This window comes from Pygocentrus nattereri, chromosome 7 (genome assembly GCF_015220715.1).
Source record: "Pygocentrus nattereri isolate fPygNat1 chromosome 7, fPygNat1.pri, whole genome shotgun sequence".
In the NCBI taxonomy this organism is placed as follows: domain Eukaryota; kingdom Metazoa; phylum Chordata; class Actinopteri; order Characiformes; family Serrasalmidae; genus Pygocentrus; species Pygocentrus nattereri.
The window spans coordinates 10,840,933-10,856,035 of record NC_051217.1 but is presented as its reverse complement, the minus strand read 5'-3'; the positions used below and the strand labels follow the sequence as shown (position 1 = coordinate 10,856,035).

At 38.5% G+C, this 15,103-nt stretch overlaps 2 protein-coding genes across 4 annotated transcripts; one reads left to right on the top strand and one right to left on the bottom strand.

Moving 5' to 3' along the window:
* Positions 1-1,442: 1,442 nt before the first annotated feature.
* syt1b (synaptotagmin Ib) lies at positions 1,443-4,659 on the top strand (the record flags this gene model as incomplete). The annotated part of the gene is made up of 8 exons (XM_017698239.2): positions 1,443-1,521; positions 2,087-2,262; positions 2,398-2,511; positions 2,637-2,804; positions 3,403-3,570; positions 3,892-4,009; positions 4,149-4,282; positions 4,456-4,659. Coding segments are annotated over 8 exons (1,161 nt in total), but the record flags the coding sequence as incomplete, so codon positions are not given.
* Positions 4,660-5,682: 1,023 nt separating this feature from the next.
* On the bottom strand, positions 5,683-14,565 carry si:dkey-30c15.10 (uncharacterized protein LOC559353 homolog). Of its 3 annotated transcripts, XM_017691310.2 has the most exons (24): positions 14,431-14,565; positions 13,966-14,051; positions 13,478-13,660; positions 13,106-13,192; positions 12,362-12,534; positions 12,125-12,217; positions 11,910-11,990; positions 11,549-11,690; positions 10,967-11,418; positions 10,750-10,844; positions 10,411-10,540; positions 10,148-10,283; positions 9,903-10,067; positions 9,671-9,797; positions 9,297-9,345; positions 9,110-9,175; positions 9,004-9,036; positions 8,889-8,910; positions 8,693-8,802; positions 8,520-8,573; positions 8,150-8,236; positions 7,489-7,596; positions 7,230-7,366; positions 5,683-7,115 (listed from the first exon to the last, which is right to left on the bottom strand). In XM_017691310.2, exons 2-24 carry the CDS (start codon positions 14,042-14,044, stop codon positions 6,953-6,955), a joined length of 2,772 nt encoding a protein of 923 aa, XP_017546799.1. In that variant the 5' UTR covers positions 14,045-14,051; positions 14,431-14,565; the 3' UTR covers positions 5,683-6,952. The 3 variants fall into 3 exon arrangements, with proteins under 3 accessions (XP_017546799.1, XP_017546888.1, XP_017546958.1); XM_017691399.2 differs by lacking the exon at positions 8,520-8,573; XM_017691469.2 differs by lacking the exon at positions 11,910-11,990.
* Between the last annotated feature and the right edge of the window lie 538 nt (positions 14,566-15,103).

Genomic DNA, 15,103 nt, shown 5'->3' with positions numbered 1-15,103 from the left:
GTCCTCCTACTGCATATAGCTCTCCAATGAAATAAACAGCAGTGAGTCTCTCTCTCTTCACTTACACACATCTCCTCACCTCTCTACCACATCACATCTGTTCCTCTGCAGATAAAGGTGATCAGACTTCGATTTCCATTAAGACTTCCAGAGACTATCACAGCAGATCAGGTAAGTTCTTCTCTGTTTAGATCAGTTATTGTTTGGGATGTTTTGAATACCCACTGGTATGCGTTACAGGCTCTTAATGTGAACATACATATATATATAAATATATGTATATACATATTTATATGTTTTGAGGGGACTTGTAATACTGTGTGAAAATGATGAGATAAAGCAGTCAGGAATAGAACACATAAATGTGTATGTATATATATAGGTGAGTGATTTCCTAAATATTTGCACTGAATGTTCTGGTATAAGTTTGCATCAGCAGCACGTCGTGGCCATATCAGTGTCACTGCCTCCTTGTCTCATTTCCTTGTAAATTGAGAGGAAATCAATAGGTCTTTAACTCCCTTACTCTGCATTTCTCAAAATAATCTCAAGGTTAAACAGTATCAGTTCATGTGCAGTGTGTGCAAAATAAGAACCATTTTTTCCTAAATCATATACCTTATAGCCATCACAGGGTGCATCCAAATAATTAGAACCAGAATATTAAATTATGAATGTTATTAATTAAATGATTGAAATTTAGAAGAACAAAACAGACCAGTTCTGAAAAATTAAGTGCACAGTGATTTTTTTTAAGGGCCCATGACCTTCATTTTGAAAAACTGCTGTAGGCTGAATAGATGGATGTTCTTTTTTTAACATCATTAAAGCAGATTAGTTTCCATATGTGGACTATATGAACTGGGGACAGGGCAGTATGTTTTGAAACTTTAACAATGTTTATACACTACATTAAACTCTTTTCTTTCCAAAAAAGTGAGTAATATTTGGTTTTCCATGATAAGAGCCTACTAACATTCTGTCACTGTCCAGAAAAACAAATTCTTTAAGAAAACAAGTATCTCCAAGCAGTTTTTAAGCACTTCTGTTGGTCCATTCATTAAAAACCTTTCAGACAATTTGAAGGACATTGGCAATGATTTGCAAAAATAAATAATTTAAGAACAAACTACAGGAAAAATTAAACTATTGGAAAAATGCAGTTTATGTAGTAACTGAACAGTGGCAGTTTTTTACAGGCTCTCTATAACTGGTTTAAATCATCTTTGTGATACAGTATTCCAGGAGTACAAACACATATTGTAATATTGTCCATATCTGCTTTTATATTTGAATTATGTTTATGTATAATGTCTGTATACAGAATGCATGGGGACAATAAGAATGGTCAGGTCCCTCTACTCCCTGGATCTGCCACACCTACACAGAAGCTGAATGGATCTAAAGCACTCAGACCTACTGAAGTACTGCCCACTGGAGCCCCACCCCAGGCTACACCTGGAGAATCGTTCATCTCCAGCTTCAGGAGTAAATTTCTGAATGAGCTTCACAAAGTCCACTGTGAGAATACATGCAATCTTTTATCTGTCTCTTTCTCTCTCACATGCACACGTGCATTCCCGCGTTCACAGACAGTACTGTGTCTAAAGCACCTAACTGAATTGCTTAAATCCATTTATCTTGGGAGTAAATATGTTTTCACCAGTAAAAACACTAAATATTTGAATTCCCTTGAGTCCAATTACATGTATTGTTGTTAACATATCCTCTACAGGATGAAATATGGCATATTTCTGCTGATTTTAATTCAAATTCTAATTATTTGCTGAGGTTAACATATTGAAAAAAATATCTACAATTACAGACTGTAGTCCATCTGTTTCTCTGCATACTTTGTTAGCCCCCTTTTACCCTGTTCTTCAGTGGTCTGGACCCCATGGACCCTCACAAAGCTGGCACTATTTGTGTGGTGAATCATTCTCAGCACTGCAGTAACACTGACATTGTGGGGTGTTAGTGTGTGTTATGCTGGTACTAGTGGATCGGACACAGCAGTGCTGCTGGAGTTTTATAAACCCTTGTATAGTTATCCCCAAGTGATTTGTTTATTTTTGTATTGTTTCAGTACCTTCATGGGCTTTGGTGACTCTGGGCTTTATCATAGTCCTCCTCATTCTCAGCTGCTGCTTCTGCATATGCAGGAAGTTTGTGTTCAAGAAGAAAAAAGAAAAAGCGGGGAAAGAGAAGAGTGGCAAGGACAGTATCAGCATGTCAACTATGAGAGAGGAGGACTTTGCACAGGTCATGTGTCAGTGTGTTTGTGGAAATTGCTTATGAAAGCCTTTTAGAACATGTATAAAGTCTCTGTGCAGGTTTTCTTTGCATGCGCTGGTATGAATAATGTGATCACTGACAGCAGTGAATGTGCTGTTCCAGACTCTTCATCATAAACCTGACTCTCAACCTCAGGACAAAGAGGAGGATCCTAAAGAGGAAGTAAAGCTGGGAAAACTGCTGTTTAGTCTCGACTACAACTTCACTGACAGCGCAGTATGAACCAAATTTTTATGAATTTTAATACAGCATAACCTGAGTTTATTTATTTATAAAAAATGTTACAAAAACACATAATTCCTCGTGTTTATTTCCTTCTTTTATTCTCTTCTGTATGTCAGCTTGTTGTAGGTGTAATCCAGGCAGAAGACCTTGCTGCCATGGATATGAGTGGAACGTCTGACCCATATGTCAAGCTGTATCTCTTGCCAGACAAGAAAAAAAAGTTTGAAACCAAAGTTCACCGGAAGACACTTAACCCCACTTTCAATGAGCATTTCACATTTAAGGTGGGATTACTCTGAATAATTGTTCCATGTTAATGATTGAGACACTGTATTAACCCCCAAAAAAGATGTGAGCAGCAACGCATGAGACAATAAAGCCCTTGAATTTGACAGATATGAGTCATAGCTAAATTATTAGAAGGTACATAAAGGGCACAGGTATATTTTTCATTCATAAAAGTACAATATAAATATGTTTTTCCCAGTGGAAAATTACATATTAGTACCTTTTCATAACCTAAAGTTTTAAAACAGAATATTACATTAAAAAGCCTGGAGACGAGATGGGGTGTGTGGAGTCAATACAATTTAGAAAATATAATTACAATGCATTATATTCCCTGACTAAAGATACTGAGATGTACTTTTGAGGGTACCACCCCAGTAACAAGAGGGGTACTACCCTGACGGTTTCATACATTATTTCTGCGAGTGTATCTGCTTCACTTGATAGTTTTATGGTTTATTACAGTGGTTCTCACAATGCTGCACAATGGCATTTCAAACAATCTTTTTTTCTTTGCAAATACCCCATTCCGTACCCAGCAGTAGGGTCTGTGTTTGTGACTATTGTATGACTTCACTGCATTACTTTCTGCAGGTTCCATACACAGAGCTGGGTGGGAAGACGCTAGTCATGACAGTTTATGACTTCGACCGGTTCTCTAAGCATGATGCTATTGGAGATGTGAGAGTGCAGATGAATAAAGTTGATTTTAGTCATGTCACTGAGGAATGGAGAGCCCTACAAAAGGCAGAGAAAGAAGAGGTAAGAGGATGGAGAGAAGGATGAATTTACTGAATTCACCTGAATTTCACCCACTTAAAATACTGGTGCATTTCAGGTTGTCATGTGGGTTAGCACAGCGAGCAGAAGATACATATACTGGTTTAGGATTAGTGTCCACTGAATAGTGTTTATTATGATTTATTAGCTAAATTATACTAGCAATCTAAGATTAGCAATCTGGATCAGAAAGTGTCCAATAAATGCAGCATTATTCAGTCCATCACTGAACTATGCCTACTATTATTATATTATGGAAAACTCTCAGATGATCCCACGTTGACTTGTACTTGCTCTTTGCAGCAGGAGAAGTTGGGGGATATTTGCCTGTCCCTACGTTATGTCCCCACTGCGGGAAAACTAACAGTTGTCATTCTGGAGGCCAAAAACCTCAAGAAAATGGATGTGGGAGGACTGTCAGGTGGGTGCTGCCAAGTTAGTGTGTAATAAGTTGCAGTTCAGTGCATTACTATATTGAAAGTGTTTCACATTAAAATTTTTAAAAATTAAATTCCAAAGTATTTTTAAGTACATTTTTCATTTGTTCTGTTTTTTCCCAGACCCTTATGTTAAGATCCATCTGATGCAGAATGGCAAAAGGTTAAAGAAGAAGAAAACAACAATTAAGAAAAACACACTGAACCCATATTACAATGAATCTTTTAGCTTTGAAGTTCCATCGGAACAAATTCAGGTAAAATTTTTGAAGCTTAAAACAAGTTTTTTTGAAAAATTATGTTTTACATTAAATCTAGAATTTTCCAGAAAGGAAAACTTTTATACATCTCACATCAATTAGAGAGTTAAACATGGTAAATAGATCACAAGGCTAATGGTAAATCACTAGTCTGCTGTGCTTTTCCACAGAAGGTGCAGGTTGTAGTGACAGTACTGGATTATGATAAAATTGGAAAGAATGACGCCATTGGGAAGGTTTTGGTGGGACTGAACAGCTCAGGGACTGAGCAACGTCACTGGGCAGACATGTTGGCCAATCCAAGAAGACCCATTGCTCAATGGCACGCCCTTAAACCTGAAGAAGAAGTGGATGCAGAGATCTCAAAGAAATGAACTTCATTTGTGTATGAGTATTCATATAAAGCCATATAGTATGTATTGCTTTCATATACAATTATTGATTGCAGTGTTCTGTTTTAATGGGGACATCAATTCTTGAGATTTTATCCATAGATCTCTACTTTGTTTTCTACTTTCTTACATATTGTTTTATCCATGTCACTGTAAATTGTGTACCATATAAGGACCTATAAACCAATTCCAGTAAGAAATGTAATTTTAAAATCTGTTCCAGATTAAATAATTGATTGAATGAAATATTAATCTGGATTATTAAAAGAAGTATTCAAAGAATTCTATTTAATCTGAAAAAAAAAATTTCCATACCATTTTTTCAGTACAACTGCTGTGAGAATCCCATGGCCCTGAGCAGTCCTATTCAGACATACAGTAAACTAAACTGATATCTTGGAGATGTAGACAAGGCATGTTTTTCAACAAGCTATTATCTAGAATTTTTCTGTGTGGTCTCTTTATAACCTCGAATCCAGTTTTCAGTTCTGGATTTTATAATAACAACATCATGTGGCTGATAGGTTACATCATCACTTTAGCTACCAGTGATTACAAAACCAAAGAATGAAAACTGATAGATCTGAAACATTTTTGTTACTGTGCCTTTATGAATGATGTCAATGACCTGTGTTCTAATTGGTTGTCCTGTATTGTGCCTTATTCAAAAAGCAGTCTGGGCTGAAACGCTTCAACATTGTTATACATGTTAAATTGCTGTAGGGTGAATACGTAGATTTACGCAAATGCATTGGTTCTTGTGGCATCATAAAATGATCCATTTAAACTGAGTTGTCATTGAATAATCATTTTAACTATATAATTAATTTTCTGTATCTGATCAATATGCACTGGGGAGAGAGTAGTACACCATACAGTACATCAAACTGTTACATTAAAAAAAAAAAAAAAAAAAAAAAAAAAAATAATATATATATATATATATATATATATATATATATAAAATCACAGCAACTATAATCAAAACAAAACAGGCCATGCTTATAGGTAATCATAACCATATTTATTCTGTAGTACCCATACTATATGAATACTGTATTGCATAGAGGTGGTTAACAAAGGAAGAATAACAAACAGAATATGCAAAGACCTTAAAGAATACAGACAAGAAACATAATACATAGATAATAACTTGTTCAACAAGATGTTTTCTGCAATTTGTTTCATTAATCAGTAACCAACCTGAGGGTCTAATCCAGCCAAAACAGTTAGACCAATCCAGAAATACAGCTGTCACCAACAAAGACAAGCAGTAAAGCACAATCAGTTATTTTCAGTTTTGAATCTCTGTAGTACAGCGTACAAGACAGAACACATCCTCAGTATCATACACACATACGGCACTCCACCCTAGCCTGCAGAATGCTCAATCTACTTGTAATCAACAGTTTGATGTCTTCAATACAACTACTTCACCATACATCGAAAAATGCTTCAGTATGTTACAGAAAACCTTATATAAGGTTCTAGATTTACTCTCTCCCAATAAGCTACAATTGACAGAACACAAGGCATATGACAGAACTCCCAAACGAATCCTTGATATATAATCTAACCACTGATCAAACCCATTCACAATCAGATGAGACTTACTGTAAATGACAATAAAATGATAAATGCTTCTCTTTAGAAATAAATTTTAGTGCAGATTAAGCACAAAATATGCAAATAAAACTGATGCTCCCTTGATGGTCTGTATCTTAAGGCCATCCATTAAGAAGTGCTTGGTGGGGGTGGTTGTTGGACATTTGTAGTGTCCTTCTAGAGTTGAAAAACATCCATAGTAGCATTAAACTACTCAACAAATATTCTGCTGACATAAAACAGCAGTTAACCTATCTGGCTGCAAATGAACACTTTCACATTACATCAGCCTGAGAAAATCCCGCACTGAGACTTGGCAATCAAAATCAGAGGTGCTGAAACAGGCCAGCACATAAATCAATGATAGAGGCACTTAGAATTCCCTGGGATTCACATAAAGCAGGTTGTATTTCATTTGTATAATCAATGGTACTTCCACGTGTTTATGATTACATGCAAAAGAATGTCCTTCTTACACCTTCCGAAATTTAAAAAGCATATTTATTTACACACCTAACATTGCCTGCCAGCTCTTGGTCTACAGTGCTTGGTTTACCCTATGATGTCTAGTAGACCATGCTTATCTGCCCTTCATGTAGCAGAAGAGTGCAGAAAATAACTTCAGGTTTCCTGTCAGAGATTTTAGTTTTTAGGGATTGTAACAACAACGTCACAGGATGCTCTCACGAGATGCCGCAGTGTTAGAGGTGTTAGCTTGATCAGTCTCACTGGCACTAGGCTGTCGACACCACGTGTGAAGATCCAACAGCACCTGGCTAAGTTTCTCTATCCAGTCAACACGCTCCTCCCGAGTGTCTGCTGAGAACCAGGTCCTTCACAGGGAAATACATCAATAAGGACGAAGTTCAAACACAGTAACAGACCAAACAATACCTTAATTGACCTGAAAGTTAATCAAGTGTGCAGGAGTCCCCAAAACATCTTACTTGGTCAAGATGTGGCTGTTGTCTTGTTGCAGGGTCCTAGTGTTCACCAGTTCAAAGGTATGAGGCCGAGCACAGGAGTCTCTCTCTACGTGTCTCACACAGTCAAAGCCACATAGAGAAATGCTACCCTCTGCTGGCTGAGAGGACAATGAAAAATATGAGGAGCAAAAAGAGACAAGAAATAACATCAGACACACATTTCACACAGAAGGATAATCTGGCTACAAGGTACTGTGTGTTACAAAAGCTGTTCCCCCACCTTGTCACCCATCTCATTGGGATGGTTCCAATAGAAGAAGAATCCTCCTTCTAGCTTAAAGAAGAGGCGCTGCCATGCTCCAAACCCACTGATATCCTCAAACATGGTCTATATGACAAGAGTGTGCCACACAATGAGTGTGTGCAAATTTTACCAACAGTTTTATTATCTTTGATGTATTTGTATGATCTAATTTACATCTGGTAGAAGTGTGAGTAAATATTAGAGTAGCATTTTGACAGCCAAAAAAATTCCTTTTTAACTGGCTTACTAACTACTAAACATCTGCATGAATTAGGGCACGCTTCATATAAATTATATGCATACAAGGGTTAATGTCTGTTCCAAATTATATGTATATGTCTGTTCCAAATTACATGTCTATTCCAAATTATATGTAGTTAATGCACTGAGGCTAATTCCTCAATTCGGCTCAAATCACCACTTGTTTAGTCATTGTAGTTCAATTTTGCAATTCAGTTTCCGGAAGCAGACAGTAGTTTCTACGGGGTGGTCAAACCTCTGCTCACTTCTGCACAACTTTGATGAATACAGGCCATTGTATTTTTCTGGGAAAGTAGCACCTGCCAAGTATGCAGTACATAAGAACTTTTATCAAAATACTGCTGCTGAATGCTGTCTCTCTCAGAGAAGCACACACCAGAAAGCCTTGGTGTTGTACATTGGAGTGGCTCTCACTGTGCAGTCTCAGGTAGATGTGACCCTCCAGAGGAGACAGAAAGGGCACCTAAAACACAATTACAAGGAGTAATTAGAAAAGGTGTCACCACAAAGACAAACATGTGGGAAAAAATTTAGTCCACAGATTAATTTAACCAAAAACTTTTGCATTCAACATCTGCACTCAAATGTTTGCTTTAAGTTAAAGATATCATGTACTTGCCTATTCCCCACAGGCCATGAAAAAAGGTCAATAAAAATATGTATGCAAGAACTCAAGACACATTTATCGATGAACACCAATCACCATGCAGAAAAGAAAGGAAGGTGAAAGAGAAGCAGGGTGAAACCTTTTCCTGAAACTCATCTCCAAGGAGTCGCCTGATTTTGCCCTCAAACTTCATCTGAGAAAAGAAAGACAGACAAGGAAAGAACAGGCACAGTTACAACACCAGAGACCCCACCACAGTGCAACACACCCAGTATGAAACCTGAATGGCAACATTTTTAAAAGACACCGCACCTTATCTAGTGTGAACTTGCTCTGTCCAAGGGAGGCCAGGGTGATTTTGTGAGAGCCTACTAAACTGAAGTTACTGGTCCGACGAGAGCCAAGAACAGGCAGCGCTCCAGCTGTGGTGAAAAGCAGCATGACATAAAAAACTCTATGACCTACAGGATTATAACCAGTCTAATCAAGAGGGAATAAAAGGACTTACAGGTCAAACCTGGGTTAGATTTCTGCAGGAAGAAAAAAGTTAAATGCTGATTAGTTACACAAACCTAATAATTAGTAATTAGTAAATAATCATTTTAAATTAATGAAAAGAATACCGTAATGCTGCTGAGTAGCTTCTTTGGTGTTACCTACACAGGAAAAACAATAATGACTACCACATACAACATACTTCATATGTTAGCAATGTGAATTTATACTTACTCGTGATTTAGTAGAGCTGCGGAGCTGCTGCAGATTTGTAGTGCACGTTTGACCTGCATTACTGGACTATAAAACACACAGGTAAAAGACAGAAAAACATTAACTTTCTGCTCTCACAAACAGATATGGTTTAAAGAAACTATGGCCTTTTCAGGAATAAAATCATGCATATTAACACTTTGCTTACCAGGCTGTAGACTTCTATATCAATCTCAAAATTAGAGCGAATGTCCTGTCTACAGCAGAATACACACACAGCAACAAGGATATCAAACTTTTTGAAAACTACAATTTTGATTTCTTCTTCACAAACAAATGGTGTAGATATTACTGTGAAACTGATATAATGCCAGACAGATAACATGTCAATGAAAAGAGATTTGGCAATATAGGAATGGCTTTAATGCTAAATTCCAGTCAGTTTCAGTCAGTTAAACAGTTGACATCACCTTCAACTTCCATAATTCTCCTGAAATGTCTTTTTTAATAACCCCCCTTTCCTTTTAAATGAAAAAAAAAAACAAAAAAAAACAAGATTTTAACAAAACCGAATGGACTCACAAGGTGATGGAGGTGGGAAAGGTGATGGTGTCTCCATTCTCGGCATCAGCAGCTGTAGCCAATGGGGTGGCCACAATGTTACATGGACCATAACGGATCAGGATGAAAAAGTAGTGAGTAGGACGACCTGCAAGGAGACATACATGTTAGATATAATGACAATACACTTTGAAACTGTCTTATAGTTGTAAGACTACCAGCACAGTGTAATGAACTCATGGACTAAGCTCACCTGTGCGGGCAGAGCACAGAAACTCCACTTTGAGGGGCAGTTGGACGCTGCTGATGCTGACAGTTCCCCTGCAGGGCTGCAGAGAGACAGTGCTGGAGTCCAACACTGCTCCCGCACCCTCTCTCAGTCTGCTGATCTCTGTCAGCAGGGCAGCATGCTTCTCACCTGAATCACAGTAACATTTACTAATAGCACATTAAACCTCTGTATTTGTTTTGTACTGATAAAATGTAGGCTGTACTAACTGGAAACGAGCAGGAGTTTTTCAGCTTCTGCCTCTTGCAGGGATCCTTTCCCATGTTCTTCATCACTACAACAGCTCAGAGCCTGCAGAGTTTGGTTAATAACAGTCTGCAGTCTGGCAGCCTCTTCACTCAGCACCTGTGCAGCAACACAAAACAGGGATTTTGTGGAAAGTTTCTTTCCAAAACTAGACATCTCTAGCTTTACAGTCACCTATGCATTTTCTTTTTTTAATACCATCATTAAAGTAATCAAAGTGACAAACCTTGATAGTCTCCTTAGTATTGATAGTTGGCTTGATATAAGACTTCTCAGTAGCCTGTTTCTGTATCCCAGGAGTTACACACTGAGAGGCTAGATGACTGTTCTTTCGCTGAGAGCGGTAAGCATCAATGCTGTTGACAATGAATATCACTATAATTAACCACAATCAAATGAACCCACAGCTGGCAGAATACTCAAACCACCACTCCAAGGTGTCCATGTTGGACAAGCCAAAAAGCTTAGCAAACGCTTATAACTCAACAAAAAAGTAATCACAAACCACTGAAGATCACATCTCCAGCAGATAGCTCTAGTATTCCTCAGGTCAGGAGGGTCTTACCTATAAAGAGGTGGAGCACTGTCAGCAGAAGGTGTGGTTACCTCCTCTGGAGAGGGACACTGCACTGTGGGTGTAGGCACAGTGGCTACAAGTCTCTATGTTTCAAGAAACATTATAGTCAGAAATAACACACATAAGGGATATTATGTAGGTAAATTTACAATTTTTACAATTATGTGCTGGTGGGACATGAACACTGCCAGTCATACAGTCTTACCAAAGGCGTAACAACAGCCTCCACTGATTTGCTGAGAGGGGATAAGACACATGTAGGTGGTAGAGTTAGGAAGTCTTCCTCATTAGGCACTGGAGTACTCTCTTCCTTAATTTCCTCTTCTCTCTTACTGCAGACATTCTCTTCATCAATTTCCTGTCCTTCAGCAGAATTTACACCGTCCTTCTCTTCCCATTCAGCACAGCAATGAGCTGATTCTTTGCTCATGCCATCCTCCCCAAAGCTAGAAACTAGAGATTTCTCAATCTGCTCAGTTTCAGCTACCTCCATGTCAGCATTCTCTCTCTTGTTACGCTTGGAAAGACTTTCCTCATTCACTGTCTCCTTGCCCTTTTCCCCTTCCTCTTCTTTGTCAGCAGCTTGCAAGACATCTTCAAACATCTTGTCTATTAAGGCAGAGGTGCTCATTTGTTCATTAGGGTGCATCATAGATTCTAAAAACACAGAATAAAATGTCAGTCGTTGAAGAACTCTTATGCAGAGTTAAAATTGTACTGCAAGGTTTGTTGCTCCTTCAGGTGAAAAAAACAGCTGGTGTAGTGTACACCCTGCCAGTAGGTTTACCTGAAAGACAAAACTCTGTGCAACAGGGTTGTAGGTCTCCAGTAAAGGCAGATGTGTCATTGAGGCTGTCTCCCATCACTTTATTCACACCACTGAAGCTTATGCTGCATTCAGCCTCCTTCGAGTCAATGTTTGAGTCATCCTAGAAAGTAAATAAAAAGAGGTTTATACTCTCTCACTCACAAAATCTCTCTTTCACTAACACACACAAACCCCAGATTTGAAATGTGGCACACAATACCCTGTTGCGACACTGACCCCTAAAGTCACTGGTTACAGTAAGGTAGGTAAACATGTGAACCTTAAAAAAAGAGGAACCAAAACACCCAGTGCATACTTTTAATTTCAGAGATATGCTCACTTTCCCAAATTGCAATGTAGGCCAAGGGATTTTTCTTGTCCTCTTGCAAACACAAGTAGAGCTGGTTGGGGAAACAGCTCTCTGGCAAAATGTGCATAATTCACAATTGACATGATCTAGCCACATTACACATAATGTGAACTGAATGAGGAAACAGCTTTATCAAATTATTAACAAAATATCCTGTTTATATTTAATAAATAAAAAAGCCTTACCTCAGCAAGAGAAGAGTCAGACAAACTCCTTTTGAGCCACATGTTCTCTGTGAGGGGCTGAACTCTCAGCAACTTCAGTTCATCCTCTCTAGCCTGAACAGATCACACAGACACACGTCAGCCAGGCCAGAGGAGCGCTTATTAGGGCATGTGATTACTGTTAATTTTTATTCAACTTGATTAACAGTTTCAGACAACATATGCAGATCATTTTGGGGTGTAGAACACAAACCCTACCTGACGGATACGGGTTGCCTCCTTAGTACTGGGAGTCACTGTGGTATTAAGCTGCTGCTGCATATTGTGCACAAAGCTGGAAAGTTGGCGCGTGGAAGGCGTAGAGGGGACTGGACTGCTGTCTGGGGTGGGAGTCTTAAAGCGTTCCAATCGAGAGGTAAACTCACCCTCACCTTAAACACACACACACGACAAACATATAAAGACCATTTAAACACTTTTTATTTTGTCAGAGCTCTCTTCAGAGAGCATGTGTGGATACATTGGCTGTAAATGATATCTATCTGTACTGCTTCAGTGTCCTAATTCATATAAGATACAGTTGAAGTAATTGGGTTTCAAAGGACAGTTTCACCTCCACTAAACTGTCTAAATGTCACATGTCTAAATTCTCATCAATATTGTGACTGCAATTTAAACGCAATTATTTCTATAAATTAACTTCCAGACCTGTTTTTTGACCAGAATATCCACTTTACTGGCATGAAGCCTTGCATTTACTGGCATTGAATGGTGAGTGCAACAGACTTCCAGTGTGATGTCACATATCCATATCATAGCTGTACTGTTTCTTCTGAATGGTCTAACTCATCTGCTTTGAAAGCTCCATGTTACAAAAGTTAAATTTCCCCATTTGATACTTGAAATTCAAATTGTGACCTCGATATAAAAACAATCTTCACCACAAGCTACGTGAAGTAAGAATAAAGATGTACGACGATGCCAACCTGTGTGAAAACTCACCAATGTGACAGACATCTCTAAGTAAGCTGTTGGAGGGACTCTCTGCCCCTGGGTCTGACATACAGCGCTGGACCAACGCAGCCACACCTTTTAATACAAAAGCAATCTTTTGGGTTAACAATTACAAACCTCAGTTCCAGGGACATTAATAGAATGTGGTACACACAAAAAACCCCACAATATTAGTATTTTAATTTAGTATCATCTAAGGGATCAAAAGTTGTTCAGTTCATTCAGTTGTGCTTTCAGTCTTGCTCTTTATGTGTAGAGATTAGTCTGATTTTACTGATGGTATTATGCACTGTAGAAGGTGAAATACCCAAAATCCTTGCAATTGCTTGTTGTGTGTAACAGAGGTCAGATCTGACTCACCATCTCGTCTCTGCGTTAATTGCTGCACCCTGAGACGAATGGAGGCTATGGCCGGCGTGTCGGGCTTCACCTCTAACTCAAGCCGTCGAGATCTGGCTGGGGAACCTGCCAGTGGCTGCAGAGGGTTCTGATTCTCAACCTCTTCTGCAACCAAGCGTCTCCTCTTCAGCACATTCTCAAGCTCTGTAAAATTTACACCAACACTGTCACCTACCACAGTTTTGCCTGATATTAGAATTTACATCTTAAAAAAAGAAAACAATGTGGGTAAAGGGCTCACTTTTTTAAATCTCAAATAAAAATAAATCTACAGACTTCTTATAATGTTAATAACAGTAAACGTTTATTCAGTAAAGGTCACAACATCGATGGGTTGAATATCATGCTCCATTTCAACACAAGGAAGACATTGTTAACAAGTCTATGGCGTAAGCGATGAGCAAAAATAGAAACCAGTGTGAAATATATTTGGTGACAAATATACATACCATTAGAGGCCAACACATTCTCCTCCAAGGGTTCTCTCTGCCTCTTGTGTGTTTTGTCCGACTGCCCGTCGTTGTCCATTCCCTTACTGGCAACACAGAAGAAGAACATTAGCCAACATCTAGATTCAACGTTAGTTACTAAACTTATTTTCGCTAGCTCACTAACTTTTCTACACATTTAGTTGGAGCCTTGAGTAAGTTTGCTTTGTAAACTGAGTTTAAACTAATACAAAGCAATACAAACACCTACATTTTGATTTATCTCGCTGTGGTTCAATTGAACCGAAATGGTTCAAGCTATCGACAGTCTGGTCATTTGTCAGTTGGATATTTACTTTAGCGTAGTTCTCCCACAGCTAAGCTTTCAAGCTTCAGACACGAAAATGAAAAATCGCAAAATAAACTAGTTCACTTTACTAATGTCTTTCTGGAAGACTAGCTAATCTTCGTCTTGTTTTGCCTTACCTCTGCGATTTCACAGATACAGCTCACAGGCTAACAGACGGCTGTTTTCCGCGAAGCTGCTTCAAACATTTGAATTTCAGCGCGTTTGGCGCATGCGCACTACGCCACCCTGGCTCGACACGGCCCTCTGGTGGCTCCTGCTGAAATTACAACACAGCGGCTCTTCAAAATAAGTAAAAGGGCAGAGGTGAGTGGAGTGGTCGAGTAAAATCCCAGGTTCAAGCAAATGTATTGCTACTTTCACGGTTTTTGAACGAGTACAGAAGTATACATGTTTAAAAAACCTAAGTAATGACAAATTAGAACTGTAATAAAGCTTAAAACATCCAGCAACTATCAGCATAGTTGATATGGCATGCTTGTTAGGTGCCATTATAAAAGTTTGATGTACCTGGGATGATAAAAAATAAAATGAAAAGCATCAAACATTAATCTCATACATTAAACCCAAAAAATAGGAATCAGCAGCAAAATATCAGTGACTATAATGTCACTCAAAAGCAGATTCCTCTACTAACAAATATATTGGTCTAAAACTGGTATCATTTGAAAGTGGTACAAATCCACCAACTGTTTCCTCAAATACATGTACCTGGGAAATGTAACTAGTAACTGCTCACCTCAGGGCAGTGCAAGATCAATGTAAGGAATTCAGATATCAAGTTTAAATGCT

Bases quoted from the DNA above. Each gene is read 5' to 3' on its own strand.
- si:dkey-30c15.10 (XM_017691310.2), bottom strand. From the start codon at position 14,044: ATGGACAACGACGGGCAGTCGGACAAAACACACAAGAGGCAGAGAGAA. The intron at 10,284-10,410 runs GTTTGTCACTTT...GTTGCTGCACAG, and splicing joins ATACTAAGGAGACTATCAAG to GTGCTGAGTGAAGAGGCTGC. The intron at 8,803-8,888 runs GTAAGTCCTTTT...TTTTCACCACAG, and splicing joins ATCTAACCCAGGTTTGACCT to CTGGAGCGCTGCCTGTTCTT.